We start from the raw sequence: 13575 nt of genomic DNA on the forward strand, positions 1-13575 counted from the left end.
AAAGAATGAATGTTTTCAATCTTCAAAAAGATAAAAGATCTGCTTCGAGAAACGGTGACCTCAATGTTTCGCTTTTTTGCTGTTTTGAGTTAAAAGCATGAAAATCTGATTATTGGAGGACATTGGAGGTTCAAACTTTGTCGTAGGAATCAATAGATCTTCAATTTTTCATTTTTTTGGAATCTATACATACGATGTTGCCGAAATTCTAAAGAACTTAGGCACAAAAAATTGGAGACGATACTAATTTTGTACAACCTTTCCAATTAAGGAGACTTCTTAAAACAAATGCAAGATAATTTTTTGGTATTTTGGTTGAAAAATAGAATATCAGTTTAATCGGCCAAATTATCACAAATTTTTTTCAAAAGTTTGCAAGATGCAGTCAAACAATTCAACTGCAAGGACATCGGGTTGAACAAGTCAAAGTCGCGGAAGACAGTGGTCATCGTTTTCATAACTCTTTCAGTAGAGAACTATAAAATATTTTGCTGAAAACGTGTTAATAATATAATAATAAACAACCAGCGGGAAAGCTTATAATTGTTAAAACACTGTCCTCACTCAATTTCAAGCCGCAAAACGTCATACTTTTTGATATATTGCTTGCGGAAAAGGATTATAAGTTCAGTCGGTCAAAAAATTATTTCACAACAAACTCTCATAGGAGAACTATGAGAATAACTCGCTGAATTTTTGTTATCAATATCTGGCCAATGTTACTTTTTTTTTTGCTTCAACGAAAAGTGGCGACAGAAAACGTACTATGAAGTGGTATGTTTCGTCAACGTTTTGCTAAAATACATATCATACAAAAATTGGAATGCAAGCATCTGAAAAACAAAATAGTTTTGAATTTGATGCGTTTCAATTGCATCCCCTGTCAACCAGAGTATTTGGACAACCAAACAAACCCAATCTTAACCTAAATCTTCTAATAACTTTTCTATTTGAAAAAAGTTAGTTATCAATTTTCTTTGGAAGGTTAATTTGGCAACTAAAAATTAATTTCCAATTAAAGTTAGAAACCATTTTAGAGGAACAAAACCGTAGAGGAAAAAAATTTACGATAGAAAACTACGCAATCATCTAAAATTTTTTATAGGGATCTCTCGAAAAAACTCTGCAAGGATTCTCTTGTAGAAGCCATTGTGTAGTTCAGTAAAATTCTCGAGCTATTTCCTACAAGTAGAAATAAAGTAAATGGTGAAATTTTACTGATACATTTCGGCTGGGATCTACTTATAGAATTGAATTGCTCCAATAAATTCTCGCCAAGAAAGGGAGCCAAATTGGTAGAAACATTTTTGTCACAATTCACAAAAATATGGGTTAGGAATTTTGTGTTAGGGTAGTCTTCTTGGTTAATCTACTAATGGGGAGATACAACAGTCATAAACGGTCCAATTTTGTTTTATACATTTTGGTTCGGATCTACTTCAAGAAATTTCATTTGAAGTAATTTAAAAATAAGTTGCATAATATATTCTTGAATAATTCGTTTTTCAGAAAAATTTGCCAGGCAAAACCAACTTTCAAACTTGAAATCATGCACTCCGATTCTTTACTCAATTCTACATATGCAAATCTAAGTAGGTATGGTTTGCTTGCGTTGGGGATATTAGTTTATAAAATGCGCTCTTTTCTTAATTTGAGGCCACTGTTTTTTTTTTAAAAAAATCGAAACGTGTTTGCTTGCTTTCGACCACATAGTTTCATATGATTTGTTGCTCAAGATTTTGATATTCGGGTCAATAGTTAATTCAATAAAAGAGATTCAAGATATCTTATTATTGGCGTGAAGTTTATAATGTAGATAGGGGGTTTCCGTTGTTGAAATATGGCAACGGAAACCTGAATGTTTATTTTTTCTTTTTAAAGAGCAGCCTAAAAGTTCATGATCTCTTGAGCGAGTGCGAAATCTTCTCAGATTTGGCCACAAAGTTTTTCGTTTTCACGGTGTTCACGGTGTTGTTCCACTGGATGAAGCAATCCTCCGCTATTGAGTTTCGAGTTTCTTTAGAAAACTTTTCTGTTGAGCAGTTCATCTGGGAAAGATGAAAAAGAGACAAACGTTGGGGGACTCTCATAGCAATTTTTCCTGTAAGCCATTTTGATTGATCGATAAAAAAATCCCCAAAAATAATGGAAAGGAAAACTTGTAGCCACATAGCCGATAAAAAATAAAAGCCTCAGAAATGAGCTCTCAGTGAGCGTATTTATATCTTAATGCAATAAATGTAAGGACTGAATATTATTATAACATTTAGAACAGACCAGTTAAATATTTTTTGTGAGCGCTTCAGATGTCACAAGAAATATACAGTAGCATTAAAATTCACATTAAAATTCACTTTTGAGCTCAAGTACAATTGCAACATGAACTTTATTTTTCTTGTCAAATAATTTTATAAAAAGCAATGGCAAATCAAAATAAATAAAAAAAATGAAGCAAAGCAAGTCCTGAGATTCAATTCATAAAAAAATTCCTTGATTAAACAAGAAACAAGACCTGGTATTGACTATGAATGGATTCGAAAAAAATTTCAGAAAAAAAATTCGATATAAAATTTCGGTAAAAATTCGATTGAGAGACTCGTCAAAAAATATTTGGTGGCGAGAAGGCTAACTATAGTTCAAACACTGTTTCCTCACCCAATCTAAATTAAAACTGGATTGAAATAATTTAAAGACGCAAAACCACTCAATTTTTTGGTATCTTGGTTGAGGAAAGGGAATATGAGTTAAATTGATCAAAACTTAAGTACCAAAATTTTTCTTTCATACTTGCAAATTTTCTTTAGAGACCTAAAAAAATAATTTGTTAAAACTTGTTATTAAAAATTGGGCAATGTCCGGCATTTTTTTTCCTAGAACAAAAATTGGCAAAAAATTTTACTATTTTACTGTAACGTTATGCTGAAGTTTTTTTCATAAAAAAACGGGGTTCAAAGCATATAGAAAAAATGAAAAAGATTTGAAATTGTTGAGTTTCAAAGGCAACACCTCCAAACCAGCATACCAGGATATTTGCACAACCAAGCAGTCTCGATCTTAAACCAATCTCGATTTTAAACCAAATCGAACTTAAATGTTTGTAATAACGTTTTAATTCGGAAGATGACGACTAATTGTCCATTAAATGTTGATTCGCCAGTTGATAATTTATTGCCTGTTGAAGTTCCAGTTTAAGCGAGAAAGAAAAAAACAAATGCAAAAAGATCAAGAACTATTCAATTTGATAGAAACATTTGCAAGAAACTCTCGAAAAACTCTGGTTAGATTCTCTTGTAGAGGCCATTGTGTACTTCAAAGAGTTCAAGAGCAATTTCCGGGGGTGAAGTAAACAGTCAAAGTTTACTGATGGCTTTTGGCTGGGTTCTACTTAAAGAATTGAATTGCTTGAAAAAATTCTCACCATGAAAGGGAGCCAAATTACTAGAAGTATATTGTTACAAGACACAAAAATATGGGTTAGGAGCTTTGTGGTACAGTAACCTTCTTGTATAGTCTGTTCCGGCCTATATTTTTGCCAGAGATACAACAATCATTACAATGAAATGCACTTACAGAGCTTAATCTATAATATAAGAGACCAGTTTAAATTTTTGACTTTTGCGGAAAAAAAATTATGTTTAATTTGTTAAAAATTTTTCAACTTTTTCACATTTGAAGATATATTGTTCAATATTCAAAAATAAAATAAAAGAAATATAGATATTTTGTGAGCTACCTTTTTAAAAAAATATTTCGAACAAACTAGTTCGAACAAACTTGTAAACTATTTTGATTGATCGATAAAAAATTCCTCAAAAATGTTGGAAAGGAAAACTTGTAACCTTAGAGCCGATAAAAAACAAAATCCCTCGGAAATGTGCTCTCAGTGAGCGTCCTTAAATCTTAATGCAATGATTTTAAGGTCTGAATATTATTATAACATTTAGGACAGACCAATTAAATAATTTTTTTTCGAGCGCTTTAATCGCCACAGGAAATGTACAGTAGTATTGAAAATCTCAACAAAATTTTTGATTTCAAGTTTAATTTCAACATGAACTTAATTATTCTTGTTAAATAATCTTGTAAAAAACAATGGCAAATCAAAATAGATAAAAAACAACACAAAACATGTCCTGAGATACAATTCATAACTAATTTTCCTTGAAAAAACAAGAAACAAGACCTGGTTTTTACTATGAATGGATTTGAAAAAGAATTTAGAAATAAAATCCGATAAGAAATTTCAGTAAGTATTTGATTAAAGGAATCGTCAAAAAATTTTTGGTAGCGAGAAGGCCAACTATATTTCAAACACTGTTTCCTCACTCAATCTAATTTAAAATTAGAGTGAAATAGTTTAAAGACGCAAAACCAACCACTTTATTGGTATCTTGAGTTAGGAAAGCGAATATCAGTTACGTCGATCAAAACTAGAGTACTAAAAATTTTTCTGTCATACTTCAATTTTTGTTAAGGACCTGTAAAAATAATCAGTTGAAAATTGTTATTAATATTTGGTCAATGTTCGGCAATTTCTTTTCCTAGAACAAAAATCGGCAAAAATGTCATGCGATGAGGTGCTATTTTACTGTAACGTTATGCTGAGGTATTTTTCAAAAAAAAATAATTTCCGAGAAATTGTTGTATTTCACAGGCAACACCTCCGAACCAAGATACCAGGCTACTTGCCGAACCAAGCGATCTCAATATTAAACCAAATATTTTTAATAACGTTTGTATTCAAAAGATGATGACTAAAAATCCATTAAATGTTGATTCGCCAACTGATAATTTATTGCCACTTGAAGTTCGAGTTTAGGCCAGAAGGAAAAGAACAAATGCAATAAGATGGAGAACTAGTCAATTTGATAGAAACTTTCACGAGAAACTCTCAAAAAGCTCTGGTTAAATTGTGTATTTCAAAAAACTTCAAGAGAAATTTCCGGGGGTAAATTAATCGGTCAAATTTTACTGATGCTCTTTGAATTGCTTGAATAATGAAAAAACTTAAAAAAATAATTTGATGAAATTATTTACTAATAATTGGGCAATGTTCGGCATTTCTTTTTCCTAGAAAAATAATAGGCAACAAATGTCTTGCGATGAAGTGCATTTTTACTGTAAATTTATGCTGAGGTATTTCTCACGAAAAATTGGGCTCCAAGCATATAGAAAAGATTGAAATAACTTTGAAATTGCTGAATTTCAAAGGCAAGATCTCCCAACCAGGATACCAGAATATCTGCACAACCAAACAATCTCAATCCTAAACCAAATATTTACAATAACGTTTGTATTCGAAAGATGATGATTAAATGTCCATTTCATTTCTATTCGCCAGTTGATAATTTATTGCCTGTTGAAGTTCCAGTTTAAGCGAGAAAGAAAAAAACAAATGCAAAAAGATCAAGAACTATTCAATTTGATAGAAACATTTGCAAGAAACTCTCGAAAAACTCTGGTTAGATTCTCTTGTAGAGGCCATTGTGTACTTCAAAGAGTTCAAGAGCAATTTCCGGGGGTGAAGTAAACAGTCAAAGTTTACTGATGGCTTTTGGCTGGGTTCTACTTAAAGAATTGAATTGCTTGAAAAAATTCTCACCATGAAAGGGAGCCAAATTACTAGAAGTATATTGTTACAAGACCCAAAAATATGGGTTAGGAGCTCTGTGGTACAGTAACCTTCTTGTATAGTCTGTTCCGGCCTATATTTTTGCCAGAGATACAACAATCATTACAATGAAATGCACTTACAGAGCTTAATCTATAATATAAGAGACCAGTTTAAATTTTTGACTTTTGCGGAAAAAAAATTATGTTTAATTTGTTAAAAATTTTACAACTTTTTCACATTTGAAGATATATTGTTCAATATTCAAAAATAAAATAAAAGAAATATAGATATTTTGTGAGCTACCTTTTTAAAAAAATATTTCGAACAAACTAGTTCGAACAAACTTGTAAACTATTTTGATTGATCGATAAAAAATTCCTCAAAAATGTTGGAAAGGAAAACTTGTAACCTTAGAGCCGATAAAAAACAAAATCCCTCGGAAATGTGCTCTCAGTGAGCGTCCTTAAATCTTAATGCAATGATTTTAAGGTCTGAATATTATTATAACATTTAGGACAGACCAATTAAATAATTTTTTTTCGAGCGCTTTAATCGCCACAGGAAATGTACAGTAGTATTGAAAATCTCAACAAAATTTTTGATTTCAAGTTTAATTTCAACATGAACTTAATTATTCTTGTTAAATAATCTTGTAAAAAACAATGGCAAATCAAAATAGATAAAAAACAACACAAAACATGTCCTGAGATACAATTCATAACTAATTTTCCTTGAAAAAACAAGAAACAAGACCTGGTTTTTACTATGAATGGATTTGAAAAAGAATTTAGAAATAAAATCCGATAAGAAATTTCAGTAAGTATTTGATTAAAGGAATCGTCAAAAAATTTTTGGTAGCGAGAAGGCCAACTATATTTCAAACACTGTTTCCTCACTCAATCTAATTTAAAATTAGAGTGAAATAGTTTAAAGACGCAAAACCAACCACTTTATTGGTATCTTGAGTTAGGAAAGCGAATATCAGTTACGTCGATCAAAACTAGAGTACTAAAAATTTTTCTGTCATACTTCAATTTTTGTTAAGGACCTGTAAAAATAATCAGTTGAAAATTGTTATTAATATTTGGTCAATGTTCGGCAATTTCTTTTCCTAGAACAAAAATCGGCAAAAATGTCATGCGATGAGGTGCTATTTTACTGTAACGTTATGCTGAGGTATTTTTCAAAAAAAAATAATTTCCGAGAAATTGTTGTATTTCACAGGCAACACCTCCGAACCAAGATACCAGGCTACTTGCCGAACCAAGCGATCTCAATATTAAACCAAATATTTTTAATAACGTTTGTATTCAAAAGATGATGACTAAAAATCCATTAAATGTTGATTCGCCAACTGATAATTTATTGCCACTTGAAGTTCGAGTTTAGGCCAGAAGGAAAAGAACAAATGCAATAAGATGGAGAACTAGTCAATTTGATAGAAACTTTCACGAGAAACTCTCAAAAAGCTCTGGTTAAATTGTGTATTTCAAAAAACTTCAAAAGAAATTTCCGGGGGTAAATTAATCGGTCAAATTTTACTGATGCTCTTTGAATTGCTTGAATAATGAAAAAACTTAAAAAAATAATTTGATGAAATTATTTACTAATAATTGGGCAATGTTCGGCATTTCTTTTTCCTAGAAAAATAATAGGCAACAAATGTCTTGCGATGAAGTGCATTTTTACTGTAAATTTATGCTGAGGTATTTCTCATGAAAAATTGGGCTCCAAGCATATAGAAAAGATTGAAATAACTTTGAAATTGCTGAATTTCAAAGGCAAGATCTCCCAACCAGGATACCAGAATATCTGCACAACCAAACAATCTCAATCCTAAACCAAATATTTACAATAACGTTTGTATTCGAAAGATGATGATTAAATGTCCATTTCATTTCTATTCGCCAATTGATAATTTATTGCCAGTTGAAGTTCTAGTTTATGCCAGAAGGAAAAGAACAAATGCAATAAGATGGAGAACTATTCAAATTGATAAAAAATGTTCCAAAAAAACTATCGAAAAACACTGGTTACATTCTCTTGTAGAGTCCATTGTGTACTTCAAAAAGTTCAAGAGCAATTTTCGGGGGTAATGAAAACGGTCAAAGTTTACTGATGCCTTTTGGCTGGGTTCTACTTAAAAATTGAATTGCTTGAAAAAATTCTCACCATGAAAAGGAGCCAAATTGCTAGAAATACTTTGTTCCAACACACAAAAATATGGGTTAGGGGCTTGGTGGTACAGTAACCTTCTTGGTTAGTCTATTCCGGCCTATGTTTTCGGCTGAGATACAACAGTCATAACAATGAAAACATCTTACAAAACTCAATCTACATTAGAAGAAGCCATTATAATTTTTTGAGTTCTTGTGAGAAAACTGATGTTCAATTTGTTAAAAAGTTTTCAATTTTCCTCCTTTTTCACGTTTGATGATTCGCTATTCAATATTCAAAATAGAATAAAAGAAATATAGATTTGTTGTGACATACATTTTTAAAAGATGTTTCGAACAAACGAGTTCACCCAGAAGCGCAATTGAATTAAATAAATTTTTTCAGCTGTATGCTTTTCATACAGAATAAAGCTGTCAGAGTGGAAAAAGAAATTGAAAGTTTACTTTCGTACTTTTTAACTAATTTCATACGTTGTCTCTTGGCTCAAGAGAACGCAGATTTTTAGCGTCCACATTATAGAGAAAAGGATTTCCAAAGAATACAACAATTTTAAGAGGATTGACAAATTTGTTGTTGTGGGAAAATTGCTACTCCGAGTCATAAAGCTACACTATCTCCAATTTCCAGTTTCCCATAATAGAGACAGTACAAAAATCTCTAGGGAGATTCTCTTGTGGAGGCCATTGTGTAGTTCAATGAAATTCAAAAACAATTTCCTGCAAAACAAGGTAGAGAGAAAGGTCAAGTTTTACTAATTCCTTTTGAATTGGATCCACTTGACTGAACAGCATGAAAAAACTGAGAGCCAAATTTGTAGAAACTGTTTCGATACAACTCACAATAAAAAATGGTTAGGAGCTTTGAGGTACGGTAATCTTTTTTGCTCAGTCTAGTTTGGCCTAACGATATGTTTTGATGAAAATACTACAGTTATGACAATGAAAAAGCTCTTACAAAACACATTCCTCATTCTAGCATTGTAGAGAAAATCTTAATTTTTTGACTGCTTGCGAATGTTCAAAAAGTTTTCAAGTATCACTTCTTTTCAGGTTTGAAGATACGCTTTTAGGTATTGAAATTAGAATTTGAAGTATATGGAGATATTTCAAACACATTTTTTAAAATTATCGAACAAATCAGTTCTCCCAAAGGCGGAAATTGCACAAAACAAATTCCTTTAGCAGTAAATTTTTCACATTTATTAAAACTGTCGAAAAGAAAAAGAAAATGAAAGTTTATTTTCATACCATTTAAAAAGTTTTTCAAATCAAAACAAGGAAATTCATGTTTTAAGTCTTGGCTCTAGAGAACCCAGATTTTACCGTGCACATCATAGAGAAAGGGATTATCAAAAAATTTACACCAATTTTAAAGGATTGTTTTTTGGTGAAAATTGTTACTCCCAGAATGTTAAGCTAAACTTCTTCCAATTTACAGTTTGTGCATATTTCCTTCCCATTATACTCTTTGTGCATATTTCCGTCTTCTTTTCTGATAAACATCAGTGTTTCCGTTTGGTTCTTGGGGGAAAATTCGATTGGGGATAAAGCATCAATTTGTTTTTATATCGTTTCCACGGAAAGATCTTTACTGTAGAGCTCCTATATGTTCTTATTTTGTCTGTAACAATAGGTGAGATATCTATAGAATCAAGAATATCTGTCAGAAACAAGCAAATGAGCAAAACCGTGTCACTTGATTTTAGTGATGCTTTTAATTTTTGACAATTTTTTCCGTATTCTTTAGGTATTGGAATGTGTTCCAAGTTTATTTTTCAGCTTTTCTCATATTGAAATATTATTTAGTCAAAAAATTTTTTTGTCAATTGAAAAAATTCATATTTTTACAGCTCCTAGTTTTTCCTTGGTTGTTAGTGTCCAATTTTTCTGAATAACCATTAGTTTTCGGGAGAAATTCAACTGTAGACAAAACGTCAAAAACATCGGATATAAGGAAAGCACACTGTGGAACACCTACAAATCAAGTTAAGTTGGCTGTAATAATAGGTCGGATATTTATGGGTTAGGAATGACAGAACTAAAAATTTCTCTTGGAAACAAAAAAATGAGCAAAATCGTATTTCTCGATCGTTGTGATGCACTAAAATTTAACAATGTTCTTGCTTTGTTTTGGTATTGGAATGTGTTTCATGTTTTTTTTCAGCCTTTTTATTTTTTTGAACAAATTTTAGAAACAAAAGACCTCAGCTAATTTAGACAAAAATAATGTCTACTGTTTTCATGGTTTCACTGCTCCTAGTGTTTCTATACTGTTTGGTTTTCGGTTACCTATTTCCTTAAAGTTGCTTCATTTTCAAATTTCAAAAGAAAGTTCCTAAATATTATTACTCGCTCCTCTTTGCACAATCGCCTGGTTAATTGGTCAATTTTTATTTCAGCGTATGAAAGATTGGAAATGCCTATCACTTTGCCCCTGCTTAGTGAGCTTGCTCTGTTTGCTCTATTTTTAAGCCATTTTCCACAGAATTGACAGTCCTCGAAAATAATTTTTCTTTGCTGATCTAGCTGTACCGTCGCAGGCTTTAATAGCTTCTGGAATTAAAATTAGGTCAGTTTTTTTGCAAGTTTAAACCCGATAAATATGCAAAATGCATTATGTATTTTTGATATAGTTAAAAACTTTGTTTAAAGTTTGATGCTTTTCTAAAAGATTTGAACAATCAAGCGTTCTCTTAGTGGCGCAGCAATATCAGGGTTGATCTTCATTTCACCTTGGATCCTTAAAACTTTAAGACTTTACTTGGGCGCGGCCCTTTATCCAAAGTATTTTCCCATTGTTAGTTTTTCATTTTTTTTAAATGACAAATCAGGGCAAAATTATTTTTCAATAATAATTACAAAAGAAATTACCGTCAACAAACATATCATGCAGCTGAATCTCATGAACAGGAAGTCCCACTAACCTTCGTTAATTCACATTAATTTCTCATATGCTTATATGATGTTAAATTTCTCATGTTTAATTTCTTATGTGTGCTTATATGTTTTGATTGATGGCCTCGATCAATTAATTGCATGAAAGTTTTGAAGAATATTCTCTAAACTGTACATTTTTGGGTTTCTTTTTGTTGCTATTGCTACGTAGTCTTTCTATAAGGAAGTCCCGTTGATGATCAGATGAGAAGCAGATGATGAGTTGGTTCTTGCAGATAACATCTTATAATTGTGTTTTTGAGGTTTTAGCTTCCGTCTGTATTTGCAGTTGTTTTGTAGTCTTGTGACTTAGTTTCTTTGAAAACAGGCACAATTGGCTACCTGAGGTGTTGCAAGTTGATCCATTTCCTTTAGTTGAAAACTTGAAATCTTGTGTGTTATGACTTTTGAAAATATTTGTTTTCAAAAACTAATCTGGATATTTGAGCCGCCATTTTTTAAAAACCATTTTGGTTCGAATTGCAGCTCAGTCTTCGCAAAGATATGTTACAACCCGTTTCCAGTGAGCGGTAATTTATTTTTTTACTTTTTAAGCCTCAACCAATTGTTTGTCGGCTTTTTTACTCAGAGACTTTATAAAATGTTTGTGATTTTGATATATTTGTACTTTTTATAGGATTGTTGTTCGCTTATTAAAATGTACTTTTAATGTTAGGTCCCATTGGTTGTGAAAAATGCGCAATTATGTTTTTATTGTTTTTAGTGACACACTTATGATCTTATCAGCTTCAGCGCCATTGTCGTGCAAAGTTTGAATTGGAAATTTCAGTTTTGCTGATATTTTTGCAGTCTTATGACGTACACTTTACCGAGCCTCCTTGTTTCATTAAATTACCCCTAATCACAACAATCGTACAAAAAAGCATCCAACTTCGGTCCGTAAATTTCCCCTTTTTTCTTAAAACCTTTAATTTTTTTAATTTTTGTAAGCAAATTTCCTTGTTTCCTTTCTCTTATTCCTATACAAACGGGTGAATAAACTTGTTCCGAATTCTGAAGTTCATTTTGTTCCAGACATTTAAAACCAAAGAAAAATGGCGAAACATCTAGTAAAGAATTATAGTCACGATAGACGTTTTCATTTCATATCATCAAATTGAGGTGTTTTTGCGTTGAATATAGAACATTGGATGTTGATAGATGTTCACGCGATGACAGCTTTGCTTTGAGTTGAGTAAACTTTAAAAATGTCATGGAAAAAATACTCGATTTCTGAATTGCATAGAAAAATAAAAATACTAAAATAGACGGACAACATTAAATGAAAACTAAAACAAAACAACGAATTTGGCATTTACTTATTGCATAATTCAAGTACTTCAAATCTTTCTCTTTCTTGTCAAAATAATGTAGATTTAAAAATCAAACTTAATATCGCAAATGATAAAAGGCACTTTAATATTCTGTATATTCCACTGAAATTGCTGTTATTTTCTATCTTTCTGTCATCTGAGCAAATAGATGCTGAAAACCAACCGCGACTAATTTCTTGCAATTGAGTGACTTTTGACTTCTTGTTTGAAGCCGGTCAGACGGTTTTGTTGATTGATTACGGCTAAAGTGACGCCAAAATTACTCCACATAACAGGTCGTTGGTTTATTGCACTGTATTTCCGATTAAAGGTGATTTTAGTCTAAACATACCATTCTTTTAAATGTGACAAATCACGCATATTAATTAACTGTCCGTCTGTAAAACTGGAATATGAAGGTTTTCGCGTAGGCGTGTATGTTTCTAACTGTGACCCCTGCAGACTTTGACCCGAGTTTGACCTTAAACGTGACCTTTTGTCCTCTATAATTGGTGTAGTCCCGCCGTTGATATTATTACTGGTAGATAGCACTGTTTTTGGTGAAATATTACTTAGGTTGTTTTTGTTTATCACAACACTGCTTGGTTTCGGGGTTGTTTTTGTGTCCGGGTTCATAGGGTTTCCGTTGCTAAGGTTCCCGTTTTTGTGAACGAAATCGGTGTATATCAAGGCAGAGTTATTATTTTCGCTATTTTGTTGATACTGTTGATGACTTAAAGACAGATTCCGTTTATGTCTACTGTGATTCGGGCTTATATGGTTCAGGGGCAACGAGTTCACGTGACTCGGGGCGAACTTTGAATGTTCGCCAGTGGCGTTCAACTCGTCAATGTTAGTCGTGGATAATACAGGAAGTTTCCCAGGTGCTCCGCCGTTTTTCTCGCTGATTTCAATCGCGACCCCGTATTGGTCTATAATGGCTTTGTGTCTCATTTTGTATATGGCGAAGATTAGGATTAGGAGTGCCATGACTACTGATGTCACGATTCCGATTGTAATTCCAGCTGCGGATGTGGACATTCTGATACCACGAGTTGTGTTGATTAATCTGGAAAGGAAAACGGGCCATAAAATAATTACAATTTTGTCTGGGATGGGGGGGGGGGGGGTTAATCAATGACATTTTTCATGTGGACTTCCATTCTTTCTGCTATCAGAATTATTGTTTTTTTTTTTGGTTATTTTCTTACTTTCCGAAATAAACTCTAGATATTGCGATAAATTTTATAATTTTGTAGGGTGCTTCTTGTTTTTTAAAAAAAACTACCTGAGTAAATTTAATCCGCAGTATGTGGTGAATTGAAGAAGAGAATTCCGAACGAGCAAAATATTTAAAAAAACGGAGCATTCAAACATCAACCTTTGAGTAAAGAAAACGAATAAGTAGAAATTTGAAGGCAATAATTATAAACATAGCTGGTAGATTGCCAGAAAATAGCCGCAATAGCATCGTAGATGTGCAGTCTCAAACTAAAAACAGTAAAAAAGACAGACCAAAAAAAATAGTCTTTTCATT

The 13575-nt window shown here is 32.1% G+C and overlaps 1 protein-coding gene across 5 annotated transcripts in view; it reads right to left on the minus strand.

Annotated features, from left to right (window-relative positions):
- Positions 1-11936: 11936 nt before the first annotated feature.
- The window catches only part of LOC142353355 (neurexin-1-like), a 218456-nt gene continuing 216817 nt past the window's right edge, over positions 11937-13575 (minus strand). For all 5 annotated transcript variants that reach the window (XM_075405588.1, XM_075405586.1, XM_075405587.1 and 2 more), the window contains one exon: positions 11937-13107. In XM_075405588.1, coding sequence (XP_075261703.1) covers positions 12381-13107 — 727 coding nt within the window. In that variant the 3' untranslated portion in view covers positions 11937-12380. The remainder of the gene's footprint in view (positions 13108-13575) is intronic.

This window comes from Convolutriloba macropyga, chromosome 14, assembly GCF_964194025.1.
Source record: "Convolutriloba macropyga chromosome 14, txConMacr16.3, whole genome shotgun sequence".
In the NCBI taxonomy this organism is placed as follows: Eukaryota; Metazoa; Xenacoelomorpha; order Acoela; family Convolutidae; genus Convolutriloba; species Convolutriloba macropyga.